Genomic DNA, 20,223 nt, shown 5'->3' on the forward strand with positions numbered 1-20,223 from the left:
TTTCTCACAAAACATTTTGCGTTGTATAGTGAGTGTGCCCATTCTGGTATTGGCACGTGCGCTCTAGCCAACAGCGCTATCTGTGCACTGTTGGCTAGAACGCACGTATAGCCTACATGATGAGATTATTATGGATAAAAGAGCAATCATTTTTATTTGGCAAACGGCAGCCAAGCATTGATGTCACCAGAATAAAACCCTCTATTTATTGGAAAGGAGCATCAAGCTCATCACCTTGCACTTTCACCACCCTGTGAAGTTCATCATAACTGACTTCATCTGTAGCCTCATAAACTGCATGCTTTCTCAACGAGTTGTAGTGGGAGGACCACACAACATGTCATCGCGATATGATGGTTATTATATCAATATTTGCGCATAAAAGCTTTTCCACTGACATTTCTTGCATAATTAATTATACCGACACAAAAAGATCTCACCTTTTGTTTTGTCGACATTTGGAATGTTTACCCCCCCCAAAAAAAAAATTCCGATCAGGCCTGTCATTACATTTATTTTCCCGACATGTACTTTTACTCGCATTAAAAAGGTTGAATGGAAATCTGGTTATTGTAAACTTCAGTTTTTGGTAGCTGTTCAATAGACAACTTTCCAAGTCACATTTGCTGTTATTCAGTGCTGTGTGGTCTTGCATTACAAAAATGCATACAGTTACACATGTTTTTTTGATGATGTGGATTTTTTAATCTGCTCTAAAGCAGGTGGGCTCAGACACTGAAAACCGTAATTTTTTCCAGTCAAAGGTTCCTCTGTGGATTTTATGTTTAGCCCCTACTCTTGCAATTTAGTTGGGGGCCCCCCTAGATTTGACTCCAAGTCCAAAATTCAATATGGCTGCCACATTACCATTTAAATTGTGGTTTAGTCACCTGTATATGTAAACTTTTTAAATTATAAATTTTTCAGATTTGTGTACTGTACTTATGACTTGTACTCAATACTATTTTTGTGTACTTCAACTAAACTATATATACAAAATAATTTGGACACCCCTTCAAATTAGTGGATTCGGCTATTTCAGCCACACCTGTTGCTGACAGGTGTATACAATTGAGCACACAGCTATGCAATCTCCATAGACAAACATTGGCAGTGGAATGGCCTTACCGAAAAGCTCAGTGACTTTCAACGTGACACCGTCATAGGATACCACCTTTCCAACAAGTCAGTTTGTCAAATTTCTGCCCACTAGAGCTGCCCCGGTCAACTGTAAGTGCTGTTATTGTGAAGTGGAAACGTCTAGGAGCAACAACGGCTCAGCCGCGAAGTGGTAGGCCACACAAGCTCACAGAACAGGACCGGCAAGTGCTGAAGCGCGTAAAAATCGTCTGTCCTCGGTTGCAACACTCACAACAGAGTTCCAAACTGCCTCTGGAAGCAACGTCAGCACAAGAACTGTTCGTCGCGAGCTTCATGAAATGGGTTTCCATGGCCGAGCAGCCATGCGCAATGCCAAGCTTCGGCTGGAGTGGTGTAAAGCTCGCCGCCATTGCACTCTGGAGCAGTGGAAATGTGTTCTCTGGAGTGATGAATCACGCTTCACCATCTGGCAGTCCGACGGACGAATCTGGGTTTGGTGGATGCCAGGAGAACGCTACCTTCCCCAATGCATAGTGCCAACTTCCTGTGTAGGAAGAATAATGGTCTGGGGCTGTTTTTCATGGTTTGGGCTTGGGCCCCTTAGTTCCAGTGAAGGGAAATCTTAACACTACAGCATACAATTACATTCTAGACGATTTTGTGCTTCCAACTTTGTGGCAACAGTTTGGGGAAGGCCCTTTCCTGTTTCAGCATGACAATGCCCACGTGCACAAAGCGAGGTCCATACAGAAATGGTTTGTCGAGATTGGTGTGGAAGAACTTGACTGGCCTGCACAAGAGCCCTGACCTCAACCCCATCGAACACCTTTGGGATGAATTGGAACGCCGACTGCGAGCCAGGCCTAATTGCCCAACATCAGTGCCCGACCTTATTAATGCTCTTGTGGCTGAAATGGAAGCAAGTCCCCGTAGCAATGTTTCAACATCTAGTGGAAAGCCTTCCCAGAAGAGTCGAGGCTGTTATAGCAGCAAAGGGGGGACCACCTCCAAATTAATGCCCATGATTTTGGAATGAGGTGTTCGACAAGCAGGTGTCCACATACTTTTGGTCATGTAGTGTACGTTAGGAATCCAGTATGCCCACCATATACACTCAAACACCTTTGTCTGGATATATAAAAATGGCAGCAGACTGCTTGGCATGGCAACACCAAGTATTCCAAGTCACAAGTGCCTCTGGGGATCAATGAGAAATAACAGAAAAGTAATAACACATAATACAAAAGCAATAATAAATACACAATGAGTAATGATAACTTGGCTTTATACACAGGGTACCAGTACCGAGTCGATGTGCAGGGGTACGAGGTACAGTGCATTCAGAAAGTATTCAGACCCCTTGACTTTTCCACATTTTGTTACGTTACAGCCTTATTCTAAAATTGATTAAATGTTTTTTTCCCCCTCATAAATCTACACACACTACCCCAACATGACAAAGCAAAAACAGGTTTTTAGAAATTTTGGCAAATGTATTAAAAATATCAAACTGAAATATTACATTTACATAAGTATTCAGACCCTTCACTCAGTACTTTGTTGAAGCACCTTTGGCAGCGATTACAGCCTCGAGTCTTCTTGGGTATGACGCTATAAGCTTGGCACACCTGTATTTGGGGAGTTTCTCCCATTCTTCTCTGCAGATCCTCTCAAGCTCTGTCAGGTTGGATGGGGAGCGTCGCTGCACAGCAATTAGTATGTTGTTTTTTTGTTTAGTTTTTTTGCTTGTACTTTTTACCCCTTTTACTCCCCAAATTCGTAATATCCAATTGGTAGTTACAGTCTTGTAACTTGCAACTCCCGTGCGGACTCGGAGAAGCGAAGTTCGAGATCCATGCATCCTCCGAAACACGACCCTGCCAAGCCGCACTGCTTCTTGACACACTGCTTGCTTAACCCGGAAGCCAGCCACACCAATGTGTGTGAGGAAACACCGTACAACTGGTGACCGAAGTCAGCGTTTATGTGCCCGGCCCGCCACGAGTCGCTAGAGCGTGATGGGACAAGGACATCCCGGCTGGCCAAACCCTCCCCTAACCCAGATGACGATGGGCCAATTGTGCGCCGCCCTATGGGACTCCTGATCACGACCGGTTGTGACACAGCCCGGGATCGAACCTGGGTCTGTAGTGACGCCTCTAGCACTGAGATGCAGTGCCTTAGACCGCTGCGCCACTCGGGAAGCACCGTGCTTGCTTTTTCTTGTCCAGATTGGTAACCCGTGTTCAGATTCCAAGTGACTTTTTCCAACTCTCATACGACCTCTTCTCGTCGAAGTGAGGTGGCACATAGTTAATAAATACAATCTTCTGAAACCAATGTGAACTCCAAATGACACAACGACTAGGTTCCAGTTTAGCAGCGTTTACTTCACAATATCAGCATGTTTTGTACACTCAGTGAATATGTCCTATTGTAAATATACCTCAGGATGCTGCAGCAGATGAATCAATCACAAGTGTGTGTGTCTCAGGGTGCTCCAGTTGATGAACCTAACAGACTCGCGTCTGGCCCAGGCGGGTAACGAGCGGTTGGAGTTGGCCATGCTCAGCTTCTTCGACCAGTTCAGGAAAATCTACATCGGAGACCAGGTGCAAAAGTCCTCCAAGGTAAATCATTTTACTGTTACCACACACACACAGTTATGTTTCAGACCTCACACAATTTAATGTTGAGATGAGTCCACATGTCATACCGTCTTTTGTTTAGATCGACAGCTATCTCTATCTCTCTCTGTTCCTCCCTAAGCATGACTAACTCTGTTACTATATCTCTCCTTTCTTCTCAAAGCATGACTAACTCTTACTATCACTCTCTCTCCCCCTTCCTCTCTAAGCATGACTAACTCTGTTACTATCTCAATTTAAAGGGCTTTATTGGCGTGAGAAACATGTGTTTACATTGCCATAGCAAGTGAAATAGATAATAAACAAATGTCATATGTCTATATACAGTGTTGTAACAATGTGCAAATAGTTAAAGTAAAAAAGGGAAAATAAATAAACATAAATATGGGTTGTATTTACAGTGGTGTTTGTTCTTCACTGGTTGCCATTTTCTTGTGGCAACAGGTCACAAATCTTGCTGCTGTGATGGCACACTGTGGTATTTCACCCAGTAGATATGGGAGTTTATCAAAATTGGATTTGTTTTCGGATTCTTTGTGGGTCTGTGTAATCTAAAGGAAATATGCGTCTCTAATATGGTTATACATTTGGCAGGAGGTTAGGAAGTGCAGCTCAGTTTCCACCTCATTTTGTGGGAAATGTGCACATAGCCTGTCTTCTCTTGAGAGCCAGGTCTGCCTACAGCGACCACTCTCAGTAGCAAGGCAATGCCCTCCTCCTTCCTCTCTAAGCATGACTAACTCTGTTACTGTATCGCTCTCTATCCCTTCCTCTCTATGCCTGTAACTAGTGGGAGTTATGTTATATTTGAACTAGTAGCTCTTTTGTCTGTGGGTGTGTTAGTGCTGACACAGCCTTACAACTTTGACTGACTGAGTGGGTTTTCTTTGTGCTGGGCAGAGGCTGCAAAATGTGAACAGCCCAGATAAGTGGTGACAGTCGAGAGAGCAGCCCTCCCCCAACGTGTCTGTTTGGTTTGGTCTTATAGTTATCCTCCCCTACCCCTTCCTAGTGGCATGGTCAGTGTTACTGTTAACATGGTGGATAATGTAGGTGGAATCATGGCTAACCAGAGAGCTCCCCATGGAAGTGGGTTGGAGGCAGGGGAGAGTTCTGGAATAGTTCATATGAAGTGGGGTGGAGGCAGGGGAGTTCTAGAATAGTTCATATGAAGTGAGGTAGAGGCAGGGCAAAGTTCTAGAATAGTTAATATGATGATGTTTGGAGGCAAGGGGAGAGTTCTAGAATAGTTCATATGATGAGGTTTGGAGGTGGGGGGAGTTCTAGAATAGTTAATATGATGAGGTTTGGAGGTGGGGGGAGTTCTAGAATAGTTAATATGAAGTTGGGTGGAGGCAGGGGAGTTGTAGAATAGTTAATATGATGAGGGTTCTGGAATGTCATTTCTGGGTGTGTATGTGTGAGATGGACTGTATGAGATGGACAGTCTGAGCTGTCAGAATAAAGAACACTCCAGACCTGCAGGAGATACACTCCCCTCTATGACACCCCCCACCCAAACCCCCTGATTCTTAGGCAAACCATCCTCAGCTCTGCTCAATTTAACACTAACTATCACACAGACTCTCTTGATCTCACTCACTCTCTACCTCACACACTACTGTACCTCAGAGCTCAGGGTTTGGTGGAATGTACAGCCATGTTGGGGAGATGAGAGCAGAGCTGATTGGTGTGTGTGTGTGTGTTTTTCTTTAACCCTGTGGAGATGTATGGCTGGTGTTACGCTACTGGCAGCTGTTACGGTTTGTGATTATGTCATAGTTGTCCTACTGTGTAGCTACTCTCTCTCCAGGGGATCTTCCAATGGTTAATGGTGTGTGTCTGTGTGTGTCTGTGTGTGTCTGTGTGTGTCTGTGTGTGTGTCCCAGCTATACCGGCGGCTGTCAGAGGTTCTGGGGCTGAATGATGAGACCATGGTACTCAGCGTCTTCATCGGAAAAATGTGAGTTTCAGCACTTCCTGTGTTACTACTACTACTACTACTACTGGTTCTATGGAGTAACCACTGATTGATTGATTACCATTTGTGATTGCAGCATCACCAATCTGAAGTACTGGGGCCAGTGTGAACCAATCACCTCCAAGACACTTCAGTTACTCAACGACCTCTCCATAGGATATCCTTTTGTGTGTTTGTGTGTGTGTGTGAGAAAAGGGTGGTGGTGGTGTTATATTCTGTTAAATTCCAGATCCTGTGTTGTCTCCTTGACGGTGTGTGTGTGTGTGTACGTACAGCAGTGTGAGGAAGTTGGTGAAACTCAGTGCAGTTCAGTTCATGCTGAACAACCACACAGTAAGTATGCTGACCTTTGACCCCTCACCCTGACCCCTAACACTAACCGCCTGAAACTCAATTTATGCTTTTTGATCCAGTTATTTTCCCATAATGCCCTTATCCTTTCTCCTATGATGTCAGAGCGAGCACTTCTCCTTCCTGGGCGTGAACAACCAATCAAACCTCAGCGACATGAGGTGTCGCACCACGTTCTACACCGCACTGGGACGCCTGCTGATGGTCGACCTAGGTAGACACACACACACACCTATCTATCTCCAGTCTACAAAATGATCAGTAATGTTCTTATTTGGATAATTACAAACTTTTCATTATTTCACCTAGGGCTGTGATGATACCAGTATCATGAGATTGTTTCCATGGCAAAAATGAAAGCACGAAGCTGACCAAACTCTTTGGTCCTTTAAAAACCTGTTGTATGTAAAATATTGTGCGCTATAGCTTGGAAAGTAAATAAATCTAACTCTGGATGACAACATAATGGTGTTTGTTTCCAACATTAGGGCTGTTTTCCTAAAGAAGTTAAATCCGCTTCCTGTTTTGTTTCCTTGCCACGATACTAACGAGTATCGTGATACTGGTATTGTCCCAGCCCTACTTTCACCTTATTTTCATGTTGTGTGTGTGTGTAGGTGAGGATGAGGACCAGTTTGAACAATTCATGCTTCCCCTGACGGCAGCGTTTGAAGCAGTGGCTCAGATGTTCAGCACCAACACGTTCAACGAGCAGGAGGCCAAGAGGACGTTGGTAGGGCTGGTCAGAGACCTGAGAGGTATCGCCTTCGCCTTCAACGCCAAGACCAGCTTCATGATGCTCTTCGACTGGATGTATCCTACACTGACCCCTGACCTCTAACCTGACCCCTTATCCCTGACCTTTACGGACCAGGGGCCTGTTTAGGAGGTTGAAAGGTTGAAGAATGTTCAGATAGAAATGCATTGTGTAGAAGAGATATGACTGTCTATCGTAGAATAGGAAATCGCTGTAGAGTTGTGATTGGCAGATAGTGTTGTCCTTCACTTGAAGCAAAGAGTCTCATTGGTCGACAGTGTTGTCCTTAACCCCTCCCCCAGCTACCCAGCCTACATGCCCATCCTGCAGAGAGCTATTGAACTCTGGTACCACGTACCAGCATGCACCACTCCTGTCCTAAAGCTCATGGCCGAGCTAGTCCACAACAGGTACACAAACATGCACACAGTCAGAACCCTGACACTTCTCCCTCGACCTCTAACCCCTGACTTCTAACCCTGTGTAGGGATTAACACCAATTTCCCAACCAAGCGCCTTCCTGATCCCCCCCCCCCCCCAAAAAAAACAAACATGTGTAATGGTATCTCGAACAATAATATAACATTTCTGTGCCGCACTAATGCAAAAATAGAAAATATGTGACGCTAGAAACCTACATTATTTAGGCCAATAGAAAACGTCTATATGGCTTCTATAACTTACACTGTTACACACGACTTCTCGACGGAATCACGGTAGGTAATTTCCGTCCCAGGTTTCTCCTCTACAGTTTGTTCATTCATATAACTTCCCAAACTTCAGCTGTGTTGCACCACAGAGGCTCCAAAATATAAACTGCGGCTGCTGACTGCTAACAAAACGACTAATACATTGTGTCTGCAAAAGTGCTCAAGGAAGTTGACATTTGCGACATTGTTCCGTGTTGTTACACTAACAAATGTGAGAGCACTGGCTTGACTAGAAGGTCAGATTCACAGATAATTGATCGGCAGCTGTCCATGGTGCTGATTCTATGCTATTTGGCGCTGTTTGCTTGTCTGTCACAAGGAAAATATCCAATGCTGCGCTAAACAAACAGTCACCACATAAGCGAGTTTTCATAGTAAAAACAGCCATAATCTTTCCAAATTCCCCTGATAGCCAGACAGCTGCTCTGCAAGGGGAGTGGACAGAGCCAACAAGCTGGGTGACGTCTTTCAGTCAACGGTAAAACGACCCTGTCATTTTCACTAGCTGTAATAACCTCATAATATTTTACCAGTCGAGCAAACAGTTTTTCATAGGCCTACGTTAAAACTATAGGCTACATCAACTAAATAGTGTGAGGACTTTGAGAGAAATTTGAGTTGATTCAATTACAACAAATACAACAACAAACCGTTAGATACCTGCAAGTGTTTCTCAATTTATAGTGATATAATTATGTCCGTTACCCCTTTGCGGGTATTATATGCTTTTAGATAGCATTTCTGGTTTGAAATGGATCTCGGGATACCTGGGAAAGGCTTGTAATTTTCTCAGGATGTAAATGGAAATCCCTAACTCTGTTTCCAGGTCACAGAGGTTACAGTTTGACGTGTCGTCACCCAACGGAATCCTGCTGTTCAGAGAAACCAGCAAGATGATCACCACCTACGGTACTACACTCGTGTCCTTTTGCAACAGTTGCTGTGCACTCACTGGAGCAATGTAGTTGGTTGGTCAACCACACATTTTTTTTATATATTCATTTCCTTGGTTCTCGCTCTCCCCTTCTCCAGGTAACCGTATCCTGACCATCGGGGAGGTGCCTAAGGACCAGATGTACAGTGTGAAGCTGAAAGGTGTCAGTGTGTGTTTCTCCATGCTGAAGGCTGTGCTCTCTGGGAACTACGTCAACTTCGGGGTGTTCCGTCTCTATGGAGATGACGCACTGGACAACGCACTACAGACCTTCATCAAACTGCTGCTGTCCATACCACACAGCGACCTGCTGGTACACACACACTCCTCTCCATCCCTCACAGCGAAGTACTTTCCTGAACATTCTAAATATATCTGACAATGGCAGTTTCAGCAGACTTACCCCCCTTCTCTTTCTCCCTCCCCCCTTCTCTTTCTCCCTCCCCCCCTTCTCCCCTCCCCCCTTATCTTTCTCCCTCCCCCTTCTCTTTCCCTCTCCCCCTTCTCCCTCCTCCTTTTCTTTCGCTCGCTCTCTTTCCCTCCTTCTCTTTTTCCCTCTCTTTCTCCCTCTTTCTCTCACACTCCAGGACTATCCCAAGTTGAGCCAGTCATTCTACAGTCTGTTGGAGGTGTTGACTCAGGATCACATGAACTTCATTGCTTCTCTAGAGCCACATGTTGTCATGTACATACTGTCATCTATCTCCGAGGGACTCACTGCACTGGGTAATGTGTATATACACACACACTGCACCGGGAAATTATATATACACAGTATACCACTACACCGGGTAATATATACAGTGCCTTCAGAAAGTATTCACACCCCTTGACTTTTGTTGTATTACAAAGTGAGATTAAAATGTATTTAATTCTCATTTTTTGGTCAACGATCTACACAAAATACTCATGTCAAAGTGGAAGAAAAATTCGAACATTTGTAAAAAAATAAAAAAATAAAAAATTACACGCTAATATATCTTGATTAGATTCAACCCCCATGTTAGAATCACATTTGGTAGCGATTACAGCTGTGAATGTTTCTGGGTACGTTTCTTGGGCGCTTACCACACCTGGATTGTACAATATTTGCCCATTTATTCTTTTAGAATTCTTCAAGCTCTGTCAAGTTGGTTGTTGATCATTGCTAGACAGCCATTTTCAAGTCTTGCCATAGATTTTCAAGCTGATTTAAGTCAAATCTGTAACTAGGCCACTCAGGAACATTCAACGTCGTCTTGGTAAGCAACTCCAGTGTAGATTTGGCCTTGTGTTTTAGGTTATTGTCCTGCTGAGGTTGAGTCTGTGGTTGAATCTGTATTTGAAATGTACTGCTCGACTAAGGGACCTTACAGATAATTGTATGTGTTGGGTACATAGATGAGGTAGTCATTAAAAAATAATGTTAAACACTATTATTGCACACAGTGAGTCCATGCAATTTATTATATAACTTATTTTGGCAGTTACCTGTATATACAGTGCTTTCGGAAAGTATTCAGACCCCTTGACTTTTTCAAATTTTTGTTACGTTACAGGCTTATTCTAAAATTGATTCAATTGTTTTTTTCTCATCAATCTACACACAGTACCCCATAATGACAAAACAAAAACAGGTTTTTGGAAATGTTGGCTAATGTATCAAATAAAGAAAACTGAAATCACATTTACATAGGTATTCAGACCCTTTACTTAGTACTTTGTTGAAGCACCTTTGGCAGCGATTACAGGTTGAGTCTTCTTGGGTATGACGCTACATGCTTGGCACAACTGTATTTGGGGAGTTTTTCCCCATTCTTCTCTGCAGATCCTCTCAAACTCTGTCAGGTCTGGGCTCTGGCTGGGCCACTCAAGGACATTCAGAGACATCCCGAAGCCACTCATGCGTTGTCTTGGCTGTGTGCTTAGGGTCGTTGTCCTGTTGGAAAATGAACCACCATGCTTCACCGTAGGTATGGTGCCAGGTTTCCTCCAGACGTGATGCTTTGCATTCAGGCCAAATAGTTCAATCTTGGTTTCATCAGACTAGAGAATCTTGTTTCTCATGGTCTGAGTCCTTTAAGTGCCTTTTGGCAAACTCCAAGCGGGCTATCATGTGCCTTTTACTGAGGAGTGGCTTCCGTCTGGCCAGTCTACCATAAAGGCCTGATTGGTGGAGTGCTGCAGAGATGGATGTCCTTCTGGAAGGTTCTCCCATCTCCACAGAGGACCTCTGGAGCTCTGTCGGAGTGACCATCGGGTTCTTGGTCACCTCCCTGACCAAGGCCCTTCTCCCCCGATTGCTCAGTTTGGCCGGGCGGCCAGCTCTAGGAAGAGTCTTGGTGGTTCCAAACTTCTTCCATTTAAGAATGATGGTGGCCACTGTATTCTTGGGGACCTACAATGCTGCAGCCATTTCTTTTGTACCCTTCCCCAGATCTGTTCCTCGACACAATCCTGTCTCGGAGCTCTACGGACAATTCCTTCGACCTCATGGCTTGGTTTTTGCTCTGACATGCACTGTCAACTGTGGGACCTTATATCGACAGGTGCGTGTCTGTGCAAATCATGTTCAATCAATTGAATTTACCACAGGTGGACTCCAATCAAGTTGAGAAACATCTCAAGGATGATCAATGGAAACAGGATGCACCTGAGCTCAATTTTGAGTATCATAGCATAGGGTCTGAATACTTATGTAAATAAGGTATTTCTGTTTTTTATTTTTAATACATTTGCAAAAAATTCTATAAACCAGTTTTCGCTTTGTCATTATTGGGTATTGTGTGTAGATTGATGAGGAAAAATTGAATTCATTCAATTTTAGAATAAGGCTGTAACAGCAAAATCTGTAGCGCTGGGCTGGTTGTATCCCCCATATATATATAGCATTATATTGGTTGCAAGAATGTTGTATCATTTAAATAGAAAAATTCGAAGTTTTGAATCCGGCGTCGTTTTGCGTATCAGTTCATAAACCAGGTGCCATGGAATTGGTACATCGAAGTTCTCTTCCCAACTATTTTGCAATCTATATGGCACAGCTGTACATTTTTTGGTCGTTAAATGAAACTTTTTTTTATCACAATTTTCTTTAACCAATTTTGGTCTTTAATGCAGGGCAGACAGACAAGTTCCTTACTTTTTCCCCCTTCCACTTGCCTCTTCCATTTTTGCGGTAATGCAGCAATTAGTTGGTTGTAATTTTGTGGTAGAGCAGACATTTCCATATATTTTTGTTAGCTGCATGTGTGACAACTCCACCAGTCCACCATATTTTTTTTTTTGTGGGTCAATTAGTATATTTGAGTTTAACCACAATATTTGTTTTATTTTTTATTCTGTCTTTTCTGGTGGATTAAACTGATTTTGCAACCAACTTTCTATGGCTTGATTAAAAAATAGCGACATTTGGGAGATTTCATTTTCAAATAACAAAGTGAGAGGTTGTAATCTGAATAAAGGGAAAAAGGCCATTCTTGAACATGGGGTGAGACATTCTTACTAATCTGCTAGAGAACCAGTTCGGATTTAAGTATAACTTTTGTATGACTGACGCCTTTTAGTGAGAGGTCTAAAGCTTTAATAATTAGTCATTTCTGCCCTCCGAATTCATTTTCATTATATAAATAGGCCTGTTTAATTTTGTCTGGCTTGCCGTTCCAAATAACATTTAAATATTTTTTGCTCGTATAATAAATAAATAAAACAGGTTGGTAGGTGTAGGCAAGACCATAAGCAAATAGGTATACTGGGATATGACTAAAGAGGGTGATTTTTCCACAAATAGACAGGTATTTTCCTTTCCATGGTAGCAAGATCTTAGCTATTTTTTATTAAAATGTATTGTAGTGAGATCATTTCTTTCTTTCGGAATATGTATACCGAGTATGTCCACATTTTATTGATAAACTACACGGTAATGCAAAGTTGTATTTTTTTGTGACCCAATACGTAATATAGTACACTTATCATACTTTGGTTGTAATCCAGAGAGGTTAGAAAAAGTATCTAGAACCTCTATTAGGCTGTGGAGTGATCCAAATTGTGGATTTATAAGACAACATTAATCATCAGCGTACAATGACACCTTTGTTTTTAAGCCCTGGATTTATAACCCCTTGATATTATTGTTGGATCTGATTTTAATAGCTAACATTTCGATGGTCATAATATATAGATATGCCGATAGTGGACAACCTTGTTTCACTCCTCTTGACAGTTTAATACTATCTGAGAAGTAGCCATTATTTACTATATTACACCTAGGGTTACTAGCTTTAACCCATTTTATAAGAGAATCTCAAAAATTTAAATATTCCATGCATTTATATATAAATTCCAGTCGTACTTTATCAAAAGCCTTTTCAAAGTCAGCTATGAATACCAGGCCTGGTTTCCCAGATTTTTCATAGTGTTCTATTGTTTCCTGTATTGTCTTATATTATCTCCAATGTATCGTCCATGTAAAAAACGTGTCTGATTAGGATGAATAATATCCGACAATACTTTTTTAATTCTATGCATTTTGCATCACAACACTAAAGTGTAAGGGGCCTCCAATGTTTTTAAATGGACTGAGTCTTTATATTTACCACTTGGATCCTGTTTCTGTAATAACAAAATCAGACCTTGTTGAGTATCTGATAATCTAAAATTGTTATAGGAGTGGTTAAAACATGCTAGTAACGGTCCTCTGAGTATATAAAAAAAGGTTTGGTATACCTCCACTGGTATGCCATCCAGCCCTGGATTTTTCCCAGACTTAAAGGCTTTAATTGCATCAAGAAGTTCCTCCTCTGTAATTTGGCCTTCACGTGAGTCTTTCTGTACAGCTGTTAATTTTACATTATTCATAGAAAAAAAATCCATACAATTAACTTCGGTTAGTGGAGATGGAGGAGACAGAAACGAAAACATATGCTTAAAGTACTTTGCTTCCTCTTTCAAAATATAATTTGGTGAATCATGGGGGTGACTCCGTCATTTGTAACAACAAGTTTTAGTAAATTATATTTGGTAGCATTTCTATGTTGAAGATTACAAAATAATTTGGTGCATTTTTCCCCGTATTCCATCCAGTTCGCTTTATTTTTATAATATATTACACTTGATCTTTCTTGAATAAGTTCCTCCATTTCTTTTTGTTTTTCCTCAAACTTATTCTGTGCCTCTATGGTACAGTTTTTATTGCTATTTATCTGTACTGTTAGTCCTTCCATTTCGTTTATTAATATGGACTCTTTTGACCTGAATTGCTTTTGTTTTAGAGATGAGTACTGAATTGCATGGCCTCTAAAGGCACATTTAAAAGTGTCCCATACAATATGGGGATCTGCTGTACCTATGTTACGCCCGAAAAAGTTAGTTATAAATTCTTCTTTCCTAGTTAATAACAAGTTATCATCCAATAGGCTTTGATTCAATTTCCAATATCCTTGACCACTTGGAAATTCAGTAAGAGTAATGTATATTGCAATTATTTGATGGTCCGACTGCATTCTGTCCCCTATCAAGCTTTTTAAAGTTTTTGTGCCAGCAAGAATGACATAAGAAAGTAGTCAAGACGACTAGCTTGATTGAGCCTCCGCCATGTATATCTCACTAGGTCAGGATATGTAAGCCTCCATATATCCACTAGTTCCAATATATCCATAACATTATTGATTTCCTTAAGTGCATGAGGGTGATAGTTTGTAGTCTGACTTCCTTTATGGTCCATTGAGGTATTTAAAACCGTATTATAATCTCCCACCATAATAATAGAGTCTTGTATTGCTTGTAGGTTTGATAAATTATTATATACACTGCTCAAAAAAATTAAGGGAACACTTAAACAACACAATGTAACTCCAAGTCAATCACACTTCTGTGAAATCAAACTGTCCACTTAGGAAGCAACATTGATTGACAATACATTTCACATGCTATTGTGCAAATGGAATAGACAACAGGTGGAAATTATAGGCAATTAGCAAGACACCCCCAATAAAGGACTGGTTTTGCAGGTGGTGACCACAGACCACTTCTCAGTTCCTATGCTTCCTGGCTGATGTTTTGGTCACTTTTGAATGCTGGCGGTGCTTTCACTCTAGTGGTAGCATGAGACAGAGTCTACAACCCACACAAGTGGCTCAGGTAGTGCAGCTCATCCAGGATGGCACATCAATGCGAGCTGTGGCAAGAAGGTTTGCTGTGTCTGTCAGCGTAGTGTCCAGAGCATAGAGGCGCTACCAGGAGACAGGCCAGTACATCAGGAGACGTGGCGGAGGCCGTAGGAGGGCAACAACCCAGCAGCAGGACTGCTACCTCCGCCTTTGTGCAAAGAGGAGCAGGAGGAGCACTGCCAGAGCCCTGCAAAATGACCTCCAGCAGGCCACAAATGTGCATGTGTCTGCTCAAACGGTCGGAAACAGACTCCATGAGGGTGGTATGAGGGCCCGACGTCCACAGGTGGGGGTTGTGCTTACAGCCCAACACCGTGCAGGACGTTTGGCATTTGCCAGAAAACACCAAGATTGGCAAATTCACCACTGGCGCCCTGTGCTCTTCACAGATGAAAGCAGGTTCACACTGAGCACATGTGACAGAGTCTGGAGACGCCGTGGAGAACGTTCTGCTGCCTGCAACATCCCCCAGCATGACCGGTTTGGCGGTGGGTCAGTCATGGTGTGGGGTGGCATTTCTTTGGGGGGCCGCACAGCCCTCCATGTGCTCGCCAGAGGTAGCCTGACTGCCATTAGGTACCGAGATGAGATCCTCAGACCCCTTGTGAGACCATATGCTGGTGCGGTTGGCCCTGGGTTCCTCCTAATGCAAGACAATGCTAGACCTCATGTGGCTGGAGTGTGTCAGCAGTTCCTGCAAGAGGAAGGCATTGATGCTATGGACTGGCCCGCCCGTTCCCCAGACCTGAATCCAATTGAGCACATCTGGGACATCATGTCTCGCTCCATCCACCAACGCCACGTTGCACCACAGACTGTCCAGGAGTTGGCGGATGCTTTAGTCCAGGTCTGGGAGGAGATCCCTCAGGAGACCATCCGCCACCTCATCAGGAGCATGCCCAGGCGTTGTAGGGAGGTCATACAGGCACGTGGAGGCCACACACACTACTGAGCCTCATTTTGACTTGTTTTAAGGACATTACATCAAAGTTGGATCAGCCTGTAGTGTGGTTTTCCACTTTAATTTTGAGGGTGACTCCAAATCCAGACCTCCATGGGTTGATACATTTGATTTCCATTGATAATTTTTGTGTGATTTTGTTGTCAGCACATTCAACTATGTAAAGAAAAAAGTATTTAATAAGATTATTTCATTCATTCAGATCTATGATGTGTTATTTTAGTGTTCCCTTAATTTTTTTGAGCAGTGTATATTTTCAAAGAAGCGTGGATCATCATTATTTGGACCATATAGATTAATGAACCATATCTGTTTATGGTCCAATAACATATTTAAAATCATCCATCTACCTTGCGGATCTGTTTGGACAATTTGCACATTCGGATCAAAATTATTGTTAATTAATATCATCACCCCTTTTGAGTTTCTTTGCCCATGGGAGAAGTATATTTCGCCCCCCCCAGTCCTTTTTCCACACAACTTCATCTAAAATTGTTGAATGAGTTTCCTGTAAACAGTAGATATTATATTCCTTCTCTTTTAGCCAGGTAAATACTGATAGTCTTTTCTTATTATCTGCTAAGCCATTACAATTATAACTGGCTATACTTATTTGACCATTTACCATAATGAGATACAAGTTTAAATTCTATTTATCATAATATATGTTTGTAAACTTAGCATTTAAAAGTACCATAGTGATTGAGAGTCCATATAGCTGTACCATGATATTTGCAATGCTACTAAGTAAACCTCAAATTGTTTTCCACTATTCCACCCGCTAACCCCCCCCATCACAAGTTGGGTTGTCATCCCAGTGACCGGCAGACCACCGCCGTCCCCACAGATCCCTGGGCCCCCGAGAGACCGGGACCCATCCTTCGAAAAGAGCACACAGTGCCACCCACAGAATAGAAGCAGATCAGCCGCCAAAAGCGGTAACCTGTTTATAATAGCAATAAGGCACCTTAGGTGTTTGTGGTATATTGCCAATATACCACGGTTAAGGGCTGTATCCAGGCACGCTGCATTGTGCATAAGAACAGCCCTTAGCCATGGTATATTGGCCATATACCACACCCCCTCAGGCCTTATTGCCTAAATATGTATTTAGAAATCTTCGGTATCTTAATTTCCACAATTAACTAATAATATGCATAATAATGTAGGCAGTTCATGCGAAGGATTGCTACCTAAAACCAGGATTGCCATTACAGAAATTACATTTTTGGCAAGCAATTATTATTTTAGCCAACAATTATTGTGATTCATCCTATATTGTCCCTAACATCATTACCCCATAGCAACAGATGTGGGATACACACACACATACTCATATACCCTCCCTCGACCCCTTTACCCTACAAACAACCACAAGCTCAATGTTCAACAGTTGTTCCATTCACAAGCCCAACTCAAGAAAGTACTTGATGTGCGAATGCATATATAGTTGCAGTTGTTTGAGAAGGCATGCAAAATTGAGCAAAAATTGCGAGATTTGATTAACCAATGTCAATTCCTAGCTGATGGAGCTCAGATACACCCCCTTCCCCTGAAACACACACATGCTGGTCCCCCGTTGTGACCATTTTCCCAAGCATCTCAGTGCAGTCAGACCATTGATTATTTTGTGCCACCAGGGCCACAATAATTTGCCCCCTCTCTGATTGTCCGAGTGTGACCCCCCCCCTCCCCATGGGTTACTGCAGCTAGTGTTGCCAGCACTGCCACTACCTGGGTGGGGGCACCCCACCGGAATCCACACCGGCTAGGTACAAGGTCATCAAGGTTCTCATTAGCAGCTTTGAGAAATTCCTTGTATATGATCACCCATCCGGGGGCTTTGGCTTTGTAGGACCAAACCTGCCGGGCAGGCTCAGAATCTTGAGGGGGCGGTCTGCTTTAGTGAGTCTCTGACCACATTTATCTTTCTGTTTTGGCTGCATATTGGCTACTGACAGCAGGCCCATAAAACAGATAAGGACTTCTCCTTAGTGTATGGGTCGCTCAGGTGGGTGTCTAGGGTATAACGTTGGGGACTGTTTCATCATGATAGGACAATAAATAAATAAACTATATTTATAATTTCTTTTAAAATGACAAACGTGTGTTTGTGTGTTGTAGATACTATGGTGTGTACTGGGTGTTGTTCCAGTCTGGACCACATCGCCACCTACCTGTTCAAACAGGTAACCTCTCCCTCTGTTCATCTATAATCTATTCATATCATCTTAAACCTGTATGTTCCTAGATTGATGCGAATGTAAATCTAATCTATTGTTGTTTCTGTTCAGCTTTCTCGCTCCACTAAGAAACGACCTGTTGCCATGGCAACAGACGACCGCTTCCTACACATCATGCAGCAACACCCAGAGATGATCCAACAGGTACACACACCCCCCAAACACACACACACCGATCGCTCTCACACACACTAATCAATCTGTGTGTTTGTCCTACAGATGTTGTCCACGGTGTTGAACATCATCATCTTTGAGGACTGCAGGAACCAGTGGTCCATGTCCAGACCTCTACTGGGCCTCATCCTGCTCAACGAGAAGGTACAGGTACACAACCACATCCACACACCCATTATCCAACCATTCCCTGGAAGACGTGACAATTGTTGCTGAGTGGACTATCCTGGCTAAAAAAAGGAAAGAGAAAACCTAACACACCAGCCTCGTCCTGTGTGTCTCCATTCCTGCAGTATTTTGCCGATCAGAGAACATAATTTTTGTGCGCTTGTGTGTGTAGTATTTTGCAGACCTGAGGAACAGCATTGTGAACAGCCAGCCTCCAGAGAAGCAGCAGGCCATGCATCTCTGCTTTGAGAACCTGATGGAGGGGATAGAACGCAACCTGCTAACCAAGAACAGAGACAGGTACACACAATACCATTGACTGTGTGTGTGTGTGGTAACTGTGTGTGTTTTAACTCTGTGTATATTAATCTGTGCAGGTTCACCCAGAACCTCTCGGTGTTCCGGAGGGAGGTGAACGACAGCATGAAGAACTCTTCCTACGGAGTCAACACCAATGACATGATGAGCTGACATTCCACACACACGCACACCTGCTCCACACAGAGCAGCTTCCCAAAACTCACCCCATCCTCTTCCTCTCCACTCCTCCTCTCACCCCATCCACTTCCTCTCCTCTCTCCCTCTCCCTTGTGGTTCCACCCTCCTTTTTATAGAAGCCTATATAAATATACAGATCTATTTTAAAGCCAGTCTGTAGAGGTCACCGGAGGTCGCTCTGCTGCTCACTGGGAGGAGAGGGGGAAGAGGAGGTGGATGAGGATGGAGGGAGGATACCGCTACACACTCTTGAGGGAGATAATCTGCAGAGGAGGAGGAGTGGGGGGATGAAGGAGGGGAGAAGGTGAAAAGGGAGAAGCTGGTAAATGTAGTTCTCTGCTTCTGCCTGCCTTGTATAGAAACACAACAAATCAAGTGTACATTTTTTTCATAACATTTTGAACAATGTTTATATTGATTGAATTTAAAACACAAAATGAGACGTGTGATTGAACTTTTTACAGTGTAGTGAGTCAGTGCACCTGTCTGTGTGTGGGGAGCAAACTTTCTACAGGGGATGAGAGGAGCGAGAAAGTAGAGCGCACTAGAGCTGCGACGGGGCAGAGAGATGAACTGGTTGTTTTGTACATTTTCCTCTGGCCCTCTGATTTGAGTGATGTAAATACCCACCACTGTTACTTCCTAGGTACTGCCCCTAGCCACCACCCTTACTCTCTATGCACTGCCCAAAGCCCCTAGACACCACCCTTAGCCCCTAGACACTTTTCCTTGAAAATAATTGCTTGTTCCATTAGGATTGGTTGGGTGTAGGTGTGGGGCAGGGTTATGTGAGTCGGTTTGGGTTAAGGTCATGCTCCACTTTACCCTCTGGTAGGCTGGTTGGAGCTGACACTAACCTTAGGGGAGTCGGTTGGGTTAGGGGAGGGTGAAGTGTCTCAGCAGGCTAGTGTGTAGGTGTCACAGATCTGATAACGGAAAGGAGCGTGACTGCAGTCTCTCTCTGGTGTGTGTGTGTGACTGAGTGTGTGTGTGCGTGACTGAGTGTGTGTGTGCGCATGGCCTCTCGTGGTGCTGTAAAGGAGTGGTGTGCTCCAGACAGAACCTACCCGGACATTCTAGAACGTTCAGCTCTCGTCTCTTAGCTCCCTGAAGGATTGTTTATTTCTAATTGAGAAACTAAAGAAGAATAATGCAACCTTTGGTAGAACAGAGAGATGTGTATTACAGGGATATGGGTGGTAAGAAAAAGACAACTGTGTATTAAGAGTTCATTAGCAACTTGTGCTACTCTACAGGTGTTGCTGCTAACTGTTTGTGACGACTAGCTCATCTAACGATGTTGATTTGACTTCCTGGTGTATTGTTTTGGTTCCCTAAAGTGTGTGTGTGTGTGTGATCGGTACCTTGGTTCTCTGATGTGAGTGTGTGTTGGATCGGTAGCTTGGTTGAGTTGTGTGGATGTCTGCTACATATTATAGTGTCGGCATTGTGACTGCAAATAAACGTTATTTGATTTGTATACCGTGCTGTCACTGTGTTTCACTGCACAACATGGGTCATGTCTTTAGTGTGTGGTGAAGACTAGCAAAT

The 20,223-nt window shown here is 43.2% G+C and overlaps 1 protein-coding gene across 3 annotated transcripts in view; it reads left to right on the top strand.

The window, feature by feature from the left end:
* The window catches only part of LOC311136497 (exportin-7-like), a 48,244-nt gene extending 28,092 nt beyond the window's left edge, over positions 1-20,152 (top strand). Inside the window, exons 15-30 of one of the 3 annotated variants that reach the window (XM_084170642.1) lie at positions 3,596-3,731; positions 5,639-5,712; positions 5,807-5,887; positions 6,000-6,063; positions 6,187-6,295; positions 6,699-6,894; positions 7,141-7,248; positions 7,961-8,026; positions 8,375-8,457; positions 8,581-8,795; positions 9,070-9,208; positions 17,714-17,778; positions 17,884-17,976; positions 18,052-18,156; positions 18,347-18,474; positions 18,552-20,152. In XM_084170642.1, coding sequence (XP_084026768.1) covers positions 3,596-3,731; positions 5,639-5,712; positions 5,807-5,887; positions 6,000-6,063; positions 6,187-6,295; positions 6,699-6,894; positions 7,141-7,248; positions 7,961-8,026; positions 8,375-8,457; positions 8,581-8,795; positions 9,070-9,208; positions 17,714-17,778; positions 17,884-17,976; positions 18,052-18,156; positions 18,347-18,474; positions 18,552-18,645 — 1,756 coding nt within the window. In that variant the 3' untranslated portion in view covers positions 18,646-20,152. The remainder of the gene's footprint in view (positions 1-3,595; positions 3,732-5,638; positions 5,713-5,806; positions 5,888-5,999; positions 6,064-6,186; positions 6,296-6,698; positions 6,895-7,140; positions 7,249-7,960; positions 8,027-8,374; positions 8,458-8,580; positions 8,796-9,069; positions 9,209-17,713; positions 17,779-17,883; positions 17,977-18,051; positions 18,157-18,346; positions 18,475-18,551) is intronic. The other 2 variants (XM_084170643.1, XM_084170644.1) reach the window with 2 other exon arrangements.
* Positions 20,153-20,223: the final 71 nt, after the last annotated feature.

This window comes from Coregonus lavaretus (genome assembly GCF_964263955.1).
Source record: "Coregonus lavaretus genome assembly, chromosome: 10".
Taxonomy (NCBI): domain Eukaryota; kingdom Metazoa; phylum Chordata; class Actinopteri; order Salmoniformes; family Salmonidae; genus Coregonus; species Coregonus lavaretus.